Source organism: Osmerus eperlanus, chromosome 7 (assembly GCF_963692335.1).
Source record: "Osmerus eperlanus chromosome 7, fOsmEpe2.1, whole genome shotgun sequence".
NCBI classification, from domain to species: Eukaryota; Metazoa; Chordata; class Actinopteri; order Osmeriformes; family Osmeridae; genus Osmerus; species Osmerus eperlanus.
The window spans coordinates 18,234,379-18,253,190 of NC_085024.1; the positions used below are offsets into that span (position 1 = coordinate 18,234,379).

At 40.8% G+C, this 18,812-nt stretch overlaps 1 protein-coding gene across 5 annotated transcripts; it reads right to left on the bottom strand.

Annotated features, from left to right (window-relative positions):
• Window positions 1-14,304: 14,304 nt before the first annotated feature.
• Window positions 14,305-18,695, bottom strand: hormad1 (HORMA domain containing 1). 5 transcript variants are annotated; one of them, XM_062466347.1, is made up of 16 exons: window positions 18,559-18,695; window positions 18,095-18,168; window positions 17,827-17,971; window positions 17,576-17,639; window positions 17,282-17,318; window positions 17,164-17,184; window positions 17,008-17,034; window positions 16,828-16,895; window positions 16,586-16,737; window positions 16,340-16,497; window positions 16,110-16,199; window positions 15,831-15,873; window positions 15,647-15,708; window positions 15,457-15,540; window positions 15,193-15,261; window positions 14,305-14,927 (listed from the first exon to the last, which is right to left on the bottom strand). In XM_062466347.1, the coding sequence occupies exons 2-16, from the start codon at window positions 18,125-18,127 to the stop codon at window positions 14,838-14,840; spliced, it is 1,143 nt and encodes a 380-aa protein (XP_062322331.1). In that variant the 5' UTR covers window positions 18,128-18,168; window positions 18,559-18,695; the 3' UTR covers window positions 14,305-14,837. The 5 variants fall into 5 exon arrangements, with proteins under 5 accessions (XP_062322331.1, XP_062322330.1, XP_062322329.1 ...); XM_062466346.1 differs by having other exon boundaries at window positions 18,549-18,695; XM_062466345.1 differs by lacking the exon at window positions 18,559-18,695 and adding an exon at window positions 18,443-18,495.
• Window positions 18,696-18,812: the final 117 nt, after the last annotated feature.

Genomic DNA, 18,812 nt, shown 5'->3' on the forward strand with positions numbered 1-18,812 from the left:
CAAAAGATGAAATGTTACTAATCTTTGGAATCCTTAACCACAGCCATGAATTGCGTATTTGTTTTCTTTTTCTTTTATCAGTTTGTCCTCATTTTACAAATTAATTATATTTTAGCCAAAATCTTATTGTTTTTTGTTTTGTTTTGTTTTTTTTGTTTTTGATTAAAAAAAATGTTTTCCCAAATAACACACTTGTTAAGCGTATCAGTCTCACCATTTAAAAATACATTACAAATTTGAATCAGAGTACAACTTTAAATAACAAAAGGAGGTAATGTTGGTTCGTTTAAAGTCGTCACATGTATTTTGAGAATCGTCTATTTAGCAGTTCCTTACAATCTAAACTTTCTGAAAAAGTTGAGGCTACAGAGGGGTCTACATTAGTTTGTTGGGACGCATCTACTCCAGTCCAATTGGTTTGTTGAATAACAAATAAGATAATTGAATAACAGGAATAGCATACCTTTTCTCTTTAGACTGCAGTATACCTTTTGTAGTTTTTGAATTGATCGTGTGCCAGAATAACCGCAAATGAGACACGCTAAAGAGTTCTGGCAAGAATAACTTTTGTGTCGGTTTAAATGGCCCACCTTTATGTAGGCCAACACAGGCTACATGAATCAATCAGTTGGTCTAGTAATCAGTTATTTACCTTACAGGTCAAAATATCCAACAGGGTAAACTGTGCATGTCAGAGCATCTATATGTATGCTGGCGGTTAAAGAAGTGTGGCAAACGCTGTAAAATCATATCTTGAGAGATAGGAGACTCACTCGAAATCTTTCATTTTCCATACTACAGAAATTTTCGATGAAATAAACCTCTTGACTCCAAAGGTAATATATAATTAAAACCTACTACCTGTAACTACTTGCAGGAACAGGCTATTATGTAAAGATGTTCATTTAAAATTATATTTAATTATTTGATTTTACAAGACCAAGAGAGAGCCTATTTTATAAAACCTTGCTGATGAAAACGGATATTTGACAGATTTTTGTATTTCTTTAAAAACAATTAAATGGTCATTGGACGGTGTCTTTTTTTCTTTTACGAATGTGGGTTTGTTTTTGCAAGTTATCCAGCAATCCAACTATTGTATTGTGTTTGTGTGTGCGTGTGTGTGTGTGTATGTGTGTGTGCGTGTGCATGCGTGCAGGAGTGAAATTGAATGACTAAATGCGCGTGCGTGTCAATCGATACGATGACATTAAATATGCGTTTGTTTGTGCCAAACTATTTCCCATGTAATAATTTAAATAACGCCTCACTATTATTAACTGGAATAATTACAGTCTACATTCTCTATGTTAATGACATTAGTTTATTACTTGAGCTCCTTACTAATACGAGAGACAATTTTTAATTTATGCAATGCTGTGCTTTAGGTGTCTTTAAAAGTCAAGAGGTTATGCAAACTTCGGAAAACATTTGTAATTGTTGTTGGCCTGAAGCTGTTCTGGATTTATAGTTTTACAACGCAACATGACATCTGGACTTTTGGCTGAATATTTTGAGTCAAATTTGATCGAATATTGATGTACAGATATCCAGTATCGGAACAGGCCTTGTTGTTTTGTTGATAATTAAATGCATCATATTAATAATGGCTCATTATTGGCTGTTTGTTCTGGTGCTCTTGTGCCCAGTTTGATCTGCTTTGTGACTGGATAGCTGATAAGATAGATAGCTACTGTACAGACTGTCAATTGGGGTATAGATATGGAATATCTATCTATAATTTAATCAAGATCTAACAAACATCTAAATTAATTATGTTACCTCAGTGTTAGGGTCAGAGCCAGGACTAATTGTAAAACAACCATTGTTTCTTAGATTTGAATAAGAATGGCATTTTTTGAATTTTTTGCGATAGCAGAATATTTTGTATCTATACCTCAATTGAAAGCAACAGTATCTGGAGCTATGTATTCGAAAGATATCCACATTCTGCCAGTGCTTATGAAATGTCCTCCCTCTCCCTCCTCCTGTTTTTCTTTGAAACACATTTGTACACAAACAGACAAACAGACACACTCACACATACACACACACAAAAATACACGTATATATACACACACGCACAGCATCTTAGCATACTCCTCTACCCACCCCTTTCTCAACCCCCTTGCTTGCCCTCCACACCTTTCAGTCCCACTTGGAATCAAAACCCTTTCCTTAAAAATATCTTAAACCATCTTTTGGAATTCCCTACGCATGCACGCGTTGCTTAACCACGTATGGCCATTTGCCACTTTGCATTATAAATACCATTTACACAACATCTCCATATTGATTAGTAACATACGTACTGTTATATTTTCTGTTATGGTAATGAAAGCCTTGCCCCGGCCTGTCAGTGAGAGTGTGTGCATCTCTCCCGGAAGGAGACAGTCAGCCACTCTCAAAGACAGTCAGTCTTTCCCCAGCTCAGTGCTGTCCAGCCAGTTCTAGTGGGGATTTCGAGCCGGCAGGGTTGCTCTCGTCTATTTGCCTGTCAGGTCAGCCTCTGCCATATCCATTCTCCCCTCCTCCAGGCTGCAGCCTCGACTCGTAGCCTCCAAGCTTCTCTCTCCACTTCTCCAATTACTCCTTGATTTTCTCTTCTTCGTTCTCCGTTTAAATCCTTCCTGCATCTTTTGCTGTAGCTCTTTCTCCCGGTTGTGGAGAGGCTCCTCTCTATTCGAGCTGCAAATGTGTGTCTTGCTTCTGCCGACCGTTTCGCTCTCTCTCCCTTCTCTCTTTAATCAGCATGTTAATAAGAAAGGTAACTAATCAATACATTCAATGGCCTGGTCTGGCGATTGATACCATCTCATCCACCCCCTTCACTCTCCCCAGGCTTAACACACAGACACACACAAGCACACACCACACACACACACACACACACACACATAAAAACAAATAGACACACAAAGTTCAAGCACTATACAAGGGCCCTCTTTGGTAATTGTAATGGATGATCATTTTCAAACTGTTTAGGGCAAATTTGTCACATCAATCTAATTACCAAGAGTGAAAAGCTCGACTCAATTTGCTTCCACAGTCGTTTCTGTCCTACTCCTTCCTGTCCAAGAACTTGAGCTCTTCATGTCCATAGCCCTTAACTCTATACCTCTTGATTTTTTAGTAGTGGTGGTGGTGTTACAGTTATTTGATTATTCGGGCAGTGAGGTTCACAGAATCCTGAAGGCAGAAAAAGGTTAGTCCCAATAGGAATAGAAATGTAGAAACATACTTTCACAGCTCAGGGCTTGGAAACTAAGAGTAAAGAAAGAGCACTTTGCCTCACACCAAAGCAAATACATACACACATTCCAACCCCTGATATTATAAATAGAATGGGAAGGGGAGATGCTTCTACCCTCCTCAGGACATGGATTCTAACCCAGGAATAAAAACGGTCGGTGTTTCTACAGGCAGACATGAGAGACATGGCAGTGGATGAAGGGAAATTCTTCATACAGAGAGAACACAGACACAGTTACAATGCAAGGTGGCCTTTTAAGGCCGCCTGCATGGGCTCCCCTATCTGACCTTAACCCAGTGTGGTTTTGCCTTCTGGTAAGTTCTCTGCTAAGCCAAAAGTGATGTAGATCCATTTACATTTGCCAGTGGTTTTATTTTTCCCCTTGTTGGTCCTCCATATCATTTTACCGTCTCACAATGAACAATCAATATGTACAAAAAATTCAAAGGCATCTAATATTTTATAGATGGTATAATGTAGATCATCGTTTGTTTGTTACTTTCCATCACATTTATGGATCACAATATTGTTTTGTGATTTCAATCGACATTTTAGGCAACACTGATTACAACAATGGTAAGCCATCACCTGTTATTTGATAGCTATGTACCAGCTGTAAACAAATCCTTGTATTTGTGTTCTTCTGTACAGTGTATCAATGGTGATCTTAAAAGAATATCTAAAAAGGTGTATAGTTTTGTGTGCAATGTAATAAAATTAGAATTATTTTTCTTTTTAAAGGATCTTTAAAGTTTGCTCCTCTGAGGTCTGGTAAATCATAGTATTGGAGACTATGGAAATCTGAAAAAAGGTTCAAATTGAAAGTATAACTGGCATGTTTGCCAACAAAATATTTTCTAACTTTGGTGAGATGTATTTTCAAAGCATTGCACTATGCTGGACATACTGTCCCTTCAAAGGACTGTTACCAATTGCTTCAGACATCCAATTGTCAATTTTTACATCAATGTTTTCCTATCAATACTATCTTTACTCTTTCGTCAATATAGACTATATATGTTGGTAGAATCCTTTTTCTCAATGGTGTGTGATGAGAGAACGCACACTTAGCCTGAAACTGAAATAATCCTCTCTTAGACAAATATTGTATTGGCAATATGTTTTATGTGCCTCAGCCATGTTGACATTTCTTAGTTGGTGGTTTGAATATGTTTCACAGAATTTACAGTACAGTACATTGCATTTCATATTCAGTTGATTTCAACATTATTTAAAGCCGCATATCACTACCTGATTCCACTAAAGTATTCTATTACTTTTTTTTCTTTTTCTATGACAAATGTATGTGTATCTCCCTACAGCCCAAGGTCCAGTTTCTCTGCATTATCTGCATGTCCAAGGCGTCCCGGGGGAGTTTAGAATGACCACTGGCCCTGTTGACCCTCAGCTCCGCTGTCACCCTTCATCACCCCCTTCTCCATCCTGGATGGTGTGGTCACCTAGCAACAGGGCCAGGGTTCGCGGCTCATGGACCAGAGGCTATTGGGAAATCAATCGATACACCTCGGACGAACCTCGCTCAGGCTCCCTTCCCCCCTCCCTTTCTCCCAACCTTTTCCCCTCCCCCTTGTTGTGGCCAAATGAAGACGATGCAGTTCTCAATGTTCCACACCTCGCTCTTTAAGCATATGCTGTTACAGGATAAGAAATGCCTGTGCTTGCCAAGGGCCTCTGACTTAAGTGCTGATGTATCTATGCTGTCAAGAAGCCTCCATTTTAACCAATGTTTGGAGTGAGAGGTGGAGGAGAGGAAATTAATCCAATAATCAAAGCAGGATACTTTTGCTTTTCTTTCTGTGTCTGTCTGCTTGCCAGAGATGTGTACAGGAATCAAAGAAATCAGTGGTGCAAGATCGTGTACACATGTATCGTGTGCAATTGAGCAATTGTGAAAGCAACATCTAACCACCCTAAGACATCTGTTGTATTTCACATGTGAATCGAATTAGTTACACAAAGATCCATTTCTCAAATAGCACAAACGTTTATTGCATTTTCAGAATCCAGATTTAATAGGTGCTACAGTATGTACTGTACAGCAAAACAGACACCTTTATCAGAACCTCTGTTTATTATGGAGGTCCCCTAACCTTTACAATCAGGAATGGGTCAGCAATGAGCTTTGATGCTCTCTGGCCATGTTGGAAGGATGAGAATGAAAATCTTTAACAATTGAAGACAAAATGGCGGAGGACTCAATGAAATTACAGGGGAAGGATGCAGTGGTTTGAGGATTATGGGTAAGGTTGTGGTGACTCATCGCAGTTCATCTCTTTCCCTTGATCAAATCCATCAAACTGAATGATTGGCTAAGTAAAATCTGTCCATATGGGCTGAGTTACATCCATGCACTTTTTTTTTCAATTCGTCATATCACCAGCAAACGGACTGAACTTTTTGCGTCCTTTCTTGTTTGTAACCTGTAGCACTTTGAGATTTTTAGCTAAATATAAAGTGCAATATAAATACTATTATTATTATTATTATTATGAACTGATAGTTAACAGTGAACAAGATTTCTTCAGTGTTTTTTCTCTCCTGTTAGACACATTACTTTGTCTTCTCAGAGGGTTTAGGTGGGATACTGTGTTGATTTTTGGGCAGCTCAGAAATCCTGGGATCCTCATTACAAAAGTGGACACACAAACAAAATACTTTCTCTCTCTTTGATTTGATTGATACAGAAACAGAAACCATTAAGGAGAACCTAGTATTTAGAGATAAGCATCAAAACATTAAACTTAACATGTTAGTGGACAGCTGCAACGTTGACCTTTTAGGGTTTCTCTCTGCAGATTAAAGCCAACAGCTTTCCTGACCTTTGTCGGTGGTCAACCCTGTGATAGGAAGATGCTGCGGCAGGACACCCAGATGGCTGGACAGCACGTGGCCGGAGGTGGGCCGTGAAATGACCCCCCAGCTGGACACTGTGGCCAGGTCACTGATCTCCAATCCCCCTTTTTTAGAGCCAGCTGCCAGCGGGGACAACACTAATGGTTGAGCCTCCCTCCCCTGACCATCTCTCTCTCTCTCTCTCTCTCTCTCTCTCTCTCTCTCTCTCTCTCTCTCTCTCTCTCTCTCTCTCTCTCTCACTCAGAAGCCAGGCCACTGGAAGTGTCCAGCTGCCCCCTTTTCCACTGGTATTTCACTGGACACCAGAGAGCCTGCAGGGGTAATGCTGAGTGGAGAGGGGGAGCGGGGGAGGCCCCTGAAAAGAGAATAGGGCAGATGAGTGTGATAGCCACAAAGATGAGGCAAAGACCAAGGCATGACAAAACAAAATGAAAATAACCTTTTACAATATCAGGAGACTGTAAACTTGGGAGTGACAGTAGCCTGTAACCCTATATGTGAGCAAGTTCATGTGTCTCTCTCCGTCCCTGGCCAACGTCTGAGCAAGAAAGGCACGTCTTATGAAACTGAGCAGGGGCTCTCAAGAATGTCTTTTGCTCAGCAGAAACACATTCCATTTGGATGTCTGCTGCTAATGTGATGCTCTCAAGGATCCCCAGTGCTCTCTGCAGTTCGATGACTTGGCATGGGCCCATCCTGCACAGGGGGAGGTATGCCTCTTCTGGGCTGGAGGCTGGCTGCCTACTGAGAGAGGGGGCTTTTGGGTTTGGTTGCCTGGAGTAATATCGATAAATCAATAGGACACACGTCACTGCGGGCCTGAGAAGCTACATGAAGCTGTCATTGATCGGCATAAGGTGAAGCGAGGGGTGGGGGGGTGGTGGGGGTAGGGTGAGTGGGGGTTGAATGAACCGAGGTGTTTGGGTGGTAGGGTGTGTGTGTGTTTGAGGATGAGGAGGGGGTTGACACTTGGGCTCCTCACACTGGACCCCCACGCCAAACACACACAAACCCACAAAAAAACACACACACACACACACACACAATGAGAGGGGTCAAAGGTCAATGTAGTGGCCAGGAGCCCCTGAACAACACTACTGAGCCACGTGCCCCTCAATAGCTCTCTGTCACAGTTCACAAATCAGAGGCAGCCTCTAATGTGCTTTCTCTTTTTCTGCACACTGCAGTGATGCTCCCTGACACACTCCTGTGGCGAAGCACAGAAGAATCCTGTTGGATAAACAGCTCCAAACATGTAAACAGTAAGAAAACAACAACAAAAAATGTTACCGTAAACTCAGTTTACAATTATACATTTTCATTATTGTTATAATTCATTGTATATATACAGTTTGTATTTGTATGTCTTGACTATGATTCAACAGCATTTGAAATTATTTCAAGATGGGTCAACATGTGTAGACTTTATTTAATATCATGCAGCAAAATACAGGGTGAATGATCTACAGGGCTCTTCAGGTCTTTGTGTTGTGTACATGCCTTTCTGAAACCGCTATTTCCCTCTTCAATGTCAGTGGTCGCAGAATTGTGCAACAGAGCCGCTGTAGCAAGCACATACAAGCAATTCTCCAGCGCCCTGCATTTTCAGCAGTAGTTTCGATTGCCGATCAATAAAACAACACATGATCAACACTACCCAGATCATGATATCTATCCCCCTCACTTAGGGCAGTCAGAGTGAGAAGTTCAATGATGCCCACAAAAGACAGACCAGGGTATTCTGACTGGGTGTCAAGTTCTCTTGACATTATGTCTGGCTTGGATGCACCATTTTGATCTTTCATGCTGACCGAGTGGAGAGCCTAGGCAATCCTTCCACCACTCCCTCTCTTGCTCTCTCTCGCTTTCTCTCTCTCTCTATTTTTTTCTCCACCCCACATATTTCTTTGCTTGCTCCCTGGCCTAGCCTGTACAGTTGCTCATGGTGAGCTAATGGCCAGCACATTGATCATGCTTGCTCGACCTCTAAATTGGGGTCAACCACAAAAGAGGCCCTCTCCAATGTCAGGAAACAACTGCTGTCATCTGTGCATGTTTTTCAGAAAAAAATTCTTCAGTTTTTCTTGGCTTAACATATGTCCTAAAATTATGAATGGTGGCATATGTGTTTACCTCTCGTTAACATAGATTATTACTCCTACCCCCATCTCTCTTTTTTTCTCTATCAAAAAATTATCTTTTTATTTTCCCAATGATTCTTATAACATAACTCTATAAACGAAGGACTTTATTTACTAATACTTTAATTATCACCGTAGGCATGCTATATGGAAGAGACAGGTATAAAATACATGACAGCCTCTGTCCTCACTGCCTGCGAGTTTCCATGGAAACGGCTGATAGAGTATGTTATCGATCGCTGTGTCCAGTCGGAATTGTGTAGCCCCCTGAACCGACTTTTTTTCTGCAGTGATGGGCGTGGATCAATATCCCGATATTGTATGCTTTTCTCGCCTTCCGTCCTCCATAATAGCAAAACGAGAGAAAAAAAATAATTGGAAAATGTAAGATATAGTATTTTAGTCGAATTTTTATGGTTAAAAAAATTGACTTTAAATTAGATGGCATAAAAAGCAGTATGTATTTGCAGTGCTCCCAGGATCTTAGCGACAGCGTTGGGAAACCTTGCTAAAGAAAAGGAACGTGCGATTCTAAGGCCTTGAGCATTCTGATGTGTCATTCTGTCACTGTCATTCCCAAATCAAACGCTAGCAATTAAGGCACATTGCATTGTAACAGCACAAGTGGTTTGATAATTTGTATCCATTTATTCAAATCTGTCTATTCCCTATTATTCGAATAAATATTGTCAAGCAACCGTTATAGGACAGCCAATTCATTTCTTTTTAAAGTAATGGTGTGAAAGGAACCGCAGCAGACCGGGGGGAGCTCGTTTAAATCTCGCCTGAGGGATCCCCCAAGCTAGGGGTCATGGTTGAAGTCATGGAGCGCCGGATTTAAAGGTGGGCGCTCCTCAAGGTGTCTCTGTCGCCCCGAGGCACGGTCATCACAATTCCTAGAGAGGCTGGAAATGAAAGTATACTGAGGACAAAGGCTTTTGGACACTTCTGGAGAAATTAGCCGAGGAGCAAGTGATGGTAAACCACCATCTTCTTCGACAAGAAGTCAATGCTCTTTCCAAGGTTCTTTGCCAGGTTTGTATAACAATTCATCTCACTTCCATACATGACCTTCTGATATTCCAATGCAAACGATTGATAAGGTGATAAGTGTATGATGCTGTGATTTTCATAGCTGAAACGATACAACCGGACATATAACAAGAAAGTAAAGGAACAGTGCATTCATTTTAAAGCTGTCAAGTGGAATTTTAGAGTGTGCTCCTATGTCACTGTTGGGCCCTATTTTTTACAAAAGGTACAGTATGAGGTAGGCCTAGAACGCATTTTATTTAAACTGGCATTGTTAGAGATATGTGGTTTTACCCGGTCCATTTTCTCCTTCAACACCACCTGATATAATATACAGTCTCTCCCTCTACACACAATATGTCAATATGTTTGGTCTTCACTGGGAGGAATGTGCCCTTAGGCTCCCATATGAAATTAGCAGACCAGTCCCATGTTGACTCCTTTCATGCCCCCCACTCTTAATGCTTTGTATGCTATTGCATCAATATTTCAGCCACAATTTAGTTGTAGTTGTGCCACATGTTACAGGTCAATTGTGATGGTGATACTGTGATACTGCAACAGTGTGCCTGATCTACTCAATATACGGAACCAAATATGTTTATGGCTATGTGTCACATACCCCTTTCTGTTGAGGATCCAATGCCATGTTTCCGGAGAAGTATGTGTAGCACCAAGGTGATAAGATTAGCTTCTCTATGGCCTAAATTAATTTGTTCTTTTGCTGGTTGGCTCTAGTAAGATTGGACTTAATTAAAGGGTTTAAAATTATTTTTTTATATCCTGTGGCTCCAAACAGGTCCTAGTGGTAGTGTCTGAGGCCAGCCCATCTCCATGGCTGTATTTCCGCTGATAGCTGTGTTTTGCTAGCCTTGAGGTGGTGTTAGCGCTGTGCGGTGGACTGTTGGAGAAATGGAAATCACCCTGTGTTTGTGCACAGCGGTGGGGAGGAGGGAGCAAGTGGGAAGCAAAGTGTCTGCCCTTGCATCCTGCTGAGATGAAAATCCTATTCAGCCCGAAGAGAAGGAAACAGGAGCAGGGCAGAAGTCAGCATCCACAGGCTTCTTGCATGAGGGAAAGACAGAGAAGAGTCAGGGAAGGGAACTTTTTTTTTTACCCGCCAGCTTAGTTGAGTGAAAACGGTCAAAGTATGGGACGGTGTGAAACTGGCCCTGTCTGAACTAAGCATAGTGCAGTATACAAAGCTGTAGCACAGGGGAGACGTTTTCTAGTACTAAAGAAACTAAAGTGTCCAGAAATTATTAAGTTTGGCCCACATTTGTAAATCACATTTTACATTATCATATGAGATTGGAAGAGCTTTTTACTTCATGGTCTTTGTAGACCTGGCCAACATTAAGACTTTATATTTACAATATGAATGTGCTACTAAATACAATTACATGAAAACAATCCTTAATCTAAATGTACTATTCATCTTTTGAAAATTTCTTTGAATAACATGTATCATTTTGTGGGGCATTATTCACTTATTGTGCTTGTGTGAGATTCCTTCCATTCACCATGGAATGTAAAAGGAAATCCAAAGGATTTTACACAAACTGCCTATGCTTATTCACTATACCATTCACAATGCCATTGTAAGGATTAGGTCAACATTTGTTCCAGCACTGTAGTGAAAATCTGTTGTAACAGATGTGTCAGCCCAAGTCATCTAACCGTCAGCATGCATTTTCTCCTGTCCAGCCTAGGTTCGCTAGCGTATAGGTACAGCAGTCAGTAGTTATTCATCATCCATAATGTTAACGATCACAGCATGTCGATAGCAAACCCAGGAGTTAAATGAGTTTGTGCACTCAGCTACGCTTGTGCTCGCGGTTCAAGGTCACTCCCTGCACCCTGACAGCAGGGATGATTCTCAGGATAGGTTAGAAGACCACACATCTCTCCTCAAGGTCAAGTTTGCCACTATTTAGAACAAATAAATACATAAAGCACTCAATCTTGTGAGTGAGTAAAGTACGGGCCAGGACCTTGGCGGGGATAACGTTGGTAACAGCTCGTATATTTTGTCCTTTACTTGTATTCCAGGTTGACGTTAGTCTCATCGACGAGGCCCCTTAGATTTTAAAGCCCTCTAATGGTATTAAATGTTACATTTTGCATAGATTTTTTGGCCATGCAAGAGCACACCATAGTACAAAGGAGTCTTCTGATGAAAATGTTTATTTCTAATTTCGACCTATGACCAGCTGTCTACATTTAAACTATATGTCCTTCAATACGCTTGCAAATTCACCATAGCCAAAACTTCTTTTCACATATGGATGAAAAAAAAGAGCTTTGTGTTCGACCAAAGCGGGACAAGACAGCACGCGTGGCGAGAGGATACACTTGATTTGGAGTCAGTTAGCAACTCATGCCTAGCGTCATGGACAATAGGTGAGGGCACGTGTCTCCCTCCCCTTTTTTCTCTCTCTTTGCATGTTTTCCCCCAGAGACACAAGCCGGGGGCTGGGTGCTCTGATGGCCAAGCGTGACATTTAAACCCCTGCCCTCGGATGGCTTTAGGGGAAGAGGGGGTTGGGGGAATGGGAGGGGTGGATGTGTAGTGAAGGTGGGGGGTTAGATGTCCATCTGAGCACATAGAGAGACAGAGAAAAAGGGGGTATGTCCAGAAGCTCACCCTGGGACCCCCTTCCACCACCCCAACCCCCCTGTAGAAATCCTTGGTGTCAGAACTTGGGCCCCATTGTGAGCAGCCCAGCAGCTGAAGAAAAGAGCCATTTTGAGTAAACAATTCAGCTGTCCACTCAGATCACAATAGAAGCACATCCCATTGCTTTGAGCATCTGTTTCAAGTAGGTAGACATCACCGCTGACCATATACAACCATCAGCTAAATCCCTGAATCTGTTAGCTTCCCAAACACCTGCTCGCAGAGACCCTTTTCACATTTCTAATTCAAATCAATAATATGACTCGGTAGTGTCATATACAGGCAATGCTAATTCTGGTGGTCAACTGCATTGTATTCAATTGAAACAAGCTACCGGAAGGTGTCCATTGATGTGTGCTGTTGATTTATGCTACAAAAATGCCTTACCATGGTTCATACGCCATTGTATGCAGGTTTTAGTCTATCATCTTGACATTGTACAGCCAAACATCGCCACCTTGTGGTGAAATTGAGGAACGTAATTTAAAATCAAATTACAACATTGTGTTTTATCCTTGGTGCTATCTTCACATACATTTGTGTGGGGAAGTCATATTTTTTTCTTATTTTGAATTGATGTCAGATTTACTGTTAACATTTATTCAGACATCATCCATTCAACAGGGTTCAGCCTGTTTTGTTTATGTTTTTTTAATCTATGGTATATGATAAGAATCCTCTCCTGCTTCTCATGTTCATGGTACCACAGGGCTATCCACTATACCATACAAGCGTTCATCAGCTCAGAAGCATTTGCTGCCCTTCTGGCAAGGTCAAACAGGTCACGGTCTCTGGGATGAATGTCCAGTCCCCCCACTCTTTCTCCTAAATCGCAAACCCCTCTGGGGGCTATAGGCCCTGCAGGCATAATCACAGCACTGTATATGCTCTCAGAGCCACCCTTTAATCAGACCCAGGGTTAGACGAGGCTGTCTGTCTGTCCGCACGTCTTTCTGACAAGGGCTTCCCTGCTGATCATATGGATGGCCCTGGCCTTCTCGTATTGACTCAGGCTCCCTAGTCCTAGCCTTAGATGGGGAGGGAGAAGCGGCCTGTAAAGCAGTCTTGTGTTTGACCAGCTGATTGATCTGTTAACACGAGTGGTTCAATGTGTGTCCCTGAATTTAATTTCTGAATTCATTTTTTTCCAGACGTGTGTACAGAAGTAATGCAGAGAGGGATCTACAGTAGGGAGGATCGGATGGTTGAGGTTAATTGAGACTGGGCTTTTTAGTGCTTTTGATGTAATCAAGCACTGTACAGTAACTTGAAAAAAAGCTTTTATTTACATTTGTCTTATGAGTGAATATGGTGGTAATTATAGTTATAATAGCTTCATAAATCTATTTTCATCCCATTAAGCAGTCAACTGCCAATGATTGAAATACCATGAAAGCAATCCTATTTTGAAAAGACCTTACATAATGCACACTCAATGCAATATAAAGCAAGATTGTTAGATTAATTTGCCAGTTAAAATGTTTACTATTGGTGGATGCCAATGTTGTATGTGGGGTAGATGCTATCCGTCATAGATACATAGGTAAATAACTACACTATATTGTATAACACTACAGGGGAGTTTATTTTTACTGCATTTCATACCTTACCAATACAAGCAGAAGCCCTTCTGTTTAAATTGAAAATTCTTGAAAAATGTCACCATTGAGTCAATATAAGGTTGGCTAACCCTGATTCATTTCACAGCTCATAAAGATCGCCAATTCACTGCTGTGTGCGCGTATTGACAATGGTGCAGAGGGCATTGCACTGGATTTTGCAGTCCATTCCTCTTTATACTGGAATGTTATCTCCTGTGCCCATAAAAAAGAGTCAATGACATAAACACATTCTTCAGTCCTGGAGACAAAGCCCTTACGTTTGGATGTAAGAGTTGATTTGATGGATGCTTGCTTTCCCCTCCATCCCTCCCTAGACTGATCGAGAGAGAGAGGGGCCTGTTTGGATATGCATCACAAAGGCTTCCTCCAGTATTGATCTGCAGTGGGTTAAGGCAGTCTATCAGCAAATGTCCCTCTCTGGGAAAAACAACATGAGATTAAAAACACACAGCCGACCGTCCAGGCGGCAGGCTGCTGATGGCCCCTTATCTCTGCCCAAAGGTCAGTGTGTACAGATATAATCCACTTTCACTTAACGGCCTCATTTAAGACACATCGCATGCAAATGTAGTTAAGTCTCTCCCTCTAGAGCACTATCATTTTCAAACAATTCAGTATGTTAGTCAATTCCATGATTTTCGTTTGCAAACGTGCCATAAACAGAATCAGTTTTGCAGACAGGAAACAAGGGCTCTTTAATCTTGCCAACAGTAGCAAGAGCAAGCTTTTTTCCAACCACAAGATGAAAGCAGGTGCGACCAGGTTTGTTGCTGAAATGTTTAGAAGCTGCTGCGCTTGAACTAAGAATTTGGTTCAAAACTAAAGAACTTTTATTTTGAATCAACATAAATACATACAATTATTGTAATACCAACATAAGGTAATGCTACAGAACATTCAGACTATATATAATTATAAAGATACAGTTTGGTACATAAATATTAAGTAACAAAATATGTAAACCTATTACATTCAGAAAATCAACAGAAAACAACTTGAATAGCATTGTTATCCACACTCCATCTCATTTTAGAACGCAACCATTGAACGAACAGTATTAACAAAATTAGGTGGACAGTATTTTGGAATCTCACTAAGAGCAACTGAATAAGGGACTTAAGTTACATTATACTTTGCTTTAAAACTAGTATTTTCCAAAAAATATTTCCAACTGAGGAATCTAACTGAGTTATGTCTTCCTTGTGGCTGCATTGTTGGACTGGAGAAGCATGATGTTAGTAACGTTCTTTAGGTTCACTAAACTTGCGTTTCTTCGGTGCCACAGATGGGACCTCTTGGCTGCAGGGGAACTCAAACTGGGACATCTACCAATCACAGAGGAGGTGATCAAGTCCACAGTTAACACAAGAGTTTGCTGCAATTTTATTTGAGCTATTGGGGGGAATACTATGTTCAAACAATAGGTTATAAATTTCTATTGAAAATGAAAACAACATGCAAACAAATAATTTAAATTGGTGCTATCGAACCTTTCAAGCTAACAAATACCACACTACATGCACCATGCTTATACAGATAGAACTAGGACTGAAGCAATGGCATTTACATGACAACAACCAATATGCTTACCATTTTTTCTTGGACATGGGATGACTTCATCTTGCTGATGCTGTGCACCTCTGTTTTCCCCTTCCTCTCCTGCACAGGAAGAAGACGCAAGCAGTAAATCACACGAGTGAAACCCAGCCAACTCAAAAGAACTCAGTAACTACCTCCGTTTTTACTACAATCCACCATACATTTCTCCTGGTCATAGCAAATGCATTTAATTAGCTGTAACTAAGGGGATTCAAAACAAGAAGTCCTGTGAGAAGAATAAAATGTAAAACTGACGGTAGTCGACTGGATGACTCGTCCACTCCTCGTCCTGCTCAGGGTCATCTCCTGGTCAGAGGTGTTCTTTACCACCATGTCCACCTGAGACAAGTGATGAGGGGAGGTGACAGGATTACTGATATTGAATAATGTGGAGCCTTTCAAGCTCTAATTCCTGTTTTCACTGTGACACAACTGACACACTCACCTGAGAGCGTTCCGTGGTTGTCTCGCATACTTGCATATTCTTTTGGCAGCTCACCAGGATATCTGTCAAGGGAGTTTTGTGAAAAAGACAGTACAATGCTAGATGGACGTCAGACTGCTATTGATAGCAAATGCACTGTCTGCAACTGAGTTTGGCGAGGAACAGCTATATGTGGAGCTCTTACCCGAGTTGTCAAAGTTAAGATTGTTGTTTGGATCATCCACGTCCTATATGATTGGATCATACATTAGGAAATAATGGTAAATTAAACACCTAGTGATGTCTGGCCGTTGTTAGTGATGTAATTCTTCTACACCTATTATACTGCATTATGTTAAACCTTATGATATACTCAGAGCTTGATAAGACAGAAATGTTGACATAACTTACTATTGTTTATCACAGAGACCTGTGTCAGCTCTATGTAAACTCTATTTTCCTTTCGAGGGAACCCAAGGTCTACCTCATGCTTGCTGATCTGTCTCACAGTCACCTCCTCCTCCATCTTCAGCATCCACTTGTCTCTGACACAGACAGGTTTATCCTCATCCACCTGTGAAAAGTGGGTACCATAACTGTCAATCCATTAGCATTCAGACAGCAGTAGCATTGCAGGAATTTGATGCATATTCAAAGTAGCATTCAGTATATTCGAAAACCCTGTTCAAATCGTCCCCCCACCTCCACCCTTACCTGTTCGAGCCTTCCTCTCTCCGTGGTCACGTCCATCTTCAGTGTGTGGAAGGGAGTGGCCACCTCACCCATGGTCAACCTGACAGGTTCTTTTTCAAACTCTATACTGTCGCTGTCTCCTTCCTTGAAGCCAGGAGGCTGGTAGTCTTCGGGGGTAACTGAGATGGGACACACACACAAATGCTAGACCACAAAAGAATAAGTAGACTCTATACAAAAGGTACACTGAAGAGGGGTGTTGCTTACCGTTGTCATAGTAGGATAGTTTCATATTGAGACAGACACTGTCAGGCAGGGGACCCAGGTTTTGCATAAGCGTATAGAGCTTACGCACCAGCAGGATGCTGGCCTTTTTGGTGTTGCCGCAAGCCATCATGGACACTTTATTACTGTTTTTGCTTGATGGAAAGGAAATATTTTCAAAGATAAAAATTATTGTCATGAAATATTAACCGATTGCGGATTTACAAGTTAGTAAAGAATCAAACCTTTCAAAGTCCATCTGAGGTCCCTTGTCAGTGTACTGTATCCTGAACTGGTAGCATTCTGTTACCTTCTACAAGTGGTTAAGAAAGACCAAAAACAAGTTAAAGTAAAGGTCTTACTGTCTTGAATTGTGGTGATAATTATCAACATAATGTTTAATGTTACCAAGGTTTGAATCTTACCTTTGGATTATCTTGATCTGTATATATCTATAAGGTGGCAGGTGAACACAGATTTAATGAAAACAACAAATGATTAAATCGAGGTTCACTTGCCAAAACATGAAATGATAATAACTTTTATATAATTTATATTAAACATGTTTTGCATGTACTTACAGACAGGACCACCATTCGCAGCTATCAGATGGATAAGAACATGCATCAAAATATGTGACAAAAAACAAAAGATACCCAACTTGGTTATTCTGTCCAACAACTCCATGTAACGACTTACGTATTTCCGCTGAAGGGCATCAAAGCATCCTTGCATCCTGTCCGGTAATGTTTAAAACCAAAAGAAGGAAAAAAAAAGAAAAAAAGTGAATTAATACTGAATTATCTAACATTTCCCAAACACTTCCGTTCAGAAAGACAGAGTTGACACTGTTGCTTTAAGACCAGTGTGATCTAGCCAAGATAGAATGTCACTCAGTCTCCTTCTGGCCTTTGAAACATGATAGAGCTTTGGCCCAATATCATAATCATAGGCTATTGATTTTATAATGTCCTACTGAGACCAGATACTGACCACTGTACAATCTGACTGGCACCAGGGCAGCTGCGCTCCTCCCTAAGGATCATCACTTTTTGCTCTGTGGGAGAGATGGAGGGATGGAAAGAGAAAATGCAAGCAAAAGATATCTCAAATTCAGATTTCCCAAATGCTCCACTCAAGATTATTCAGTGGTTTTAATAGTAATAAACATTAGGATACTGAAAACGTATCCAGTAACAGACAACAAATACTAAGCGAATAGAATAATTACAAGTGTTTCTTGCCTTCAACATATTTGCTTCCATAAGCCTTCTCTGGGAAAAGACCTCTGAGGTAGGTGATGCTAGAGACTGCAATGGCAAGCAGTTTCTTCACAACAATCAAAGATTGCTGCTCTGTGGCAACCAAATTAGGCAGTAATTGAGTACCCTAAAAGTGAAATAATTTACATTTAAAAAATGTGATGACATTAGATTAAAAATAAGTCAGATAAAGACTGTATCTGCCAGGTTGCCCAAAAGCAGCTCCTAACTAGCTAGCTAGGGAACGTACTTGGCCGGTCCTCAGACGTTGCTCACATGCCATGTCAGGACAAGTTGTCAGAGAAAGTTGTCTTTAATTATGATCTAAAAATAAGCAGTTATCAATTCACAGGATTCAACAAGAAATTAGAATGAGAGCTACACTGAAAACAAGGTGAAACTTAAGATAGGCTAGCTTAGTTATCTAGCTAGCTAACTAAGTAGGCAAAGTTAGTTTAGTAGCTAACGTTGTATGCCTACAGTTCTATCCACAGACAACACAGACAACCTCACAAAGGAAAATATTGAACCGAGTGTCTCAATTGTCTATCTGAAAACTCAAACACAACTGTCTAATTGTGTTATTTTGAATGTCTACCTGCTCTGTAGCTAAACTGCACGCTTTCTGAGGGCAAAATCTTTCCCGCGGTACCCGCCTAAACTTCTAACAGCTGAATGAGCCAATCAGAAATCACAATATGCACCGTTATTTACATCGTTTAAACTTTCCCTGAACGATGTCTGGTTGATCTTTGTTGAAGTACATGCACGTTTGGGATTGCTTCTGTATTATTTGAATTAATAAATGTATAGTTTTTGTGGTTTAATGCAGTGCAGCCCCAACACCTGGCGGCGACGTCTTTGGACAAAGTACAGTCAATCACAATTTCTTTACGATTTTTGACCTTTGGTTGGCTGTTCTTGTAAATAGAAAGATAGGTTTCCATTCATCCATTGGCTACTGTATA

Bases quoted from the DNA above. Each gene is read 5' to 3' on its own strand.
- hormad1 (XM_062466347.1), bottom strand. From the start codon at position 18,127: ATGGCATGTGAGCAACGTCTGAGGACCGGCCAA. The intron at 16,738-16,827 runs GTTTGATTCTTT...CTTTCCATCAAG, and splicing joins CCTCAGATGGACTTTGAAAG to CAAAAACAGTAATAAAGTGT. The intron at 14,928-15,192 runs GTAAGCATATTG...TGTGATTGGTAG, and splicing joins CCCATGTCCAAGAAAAAATG to ATGTCCCAGTTTGAGTTCCC.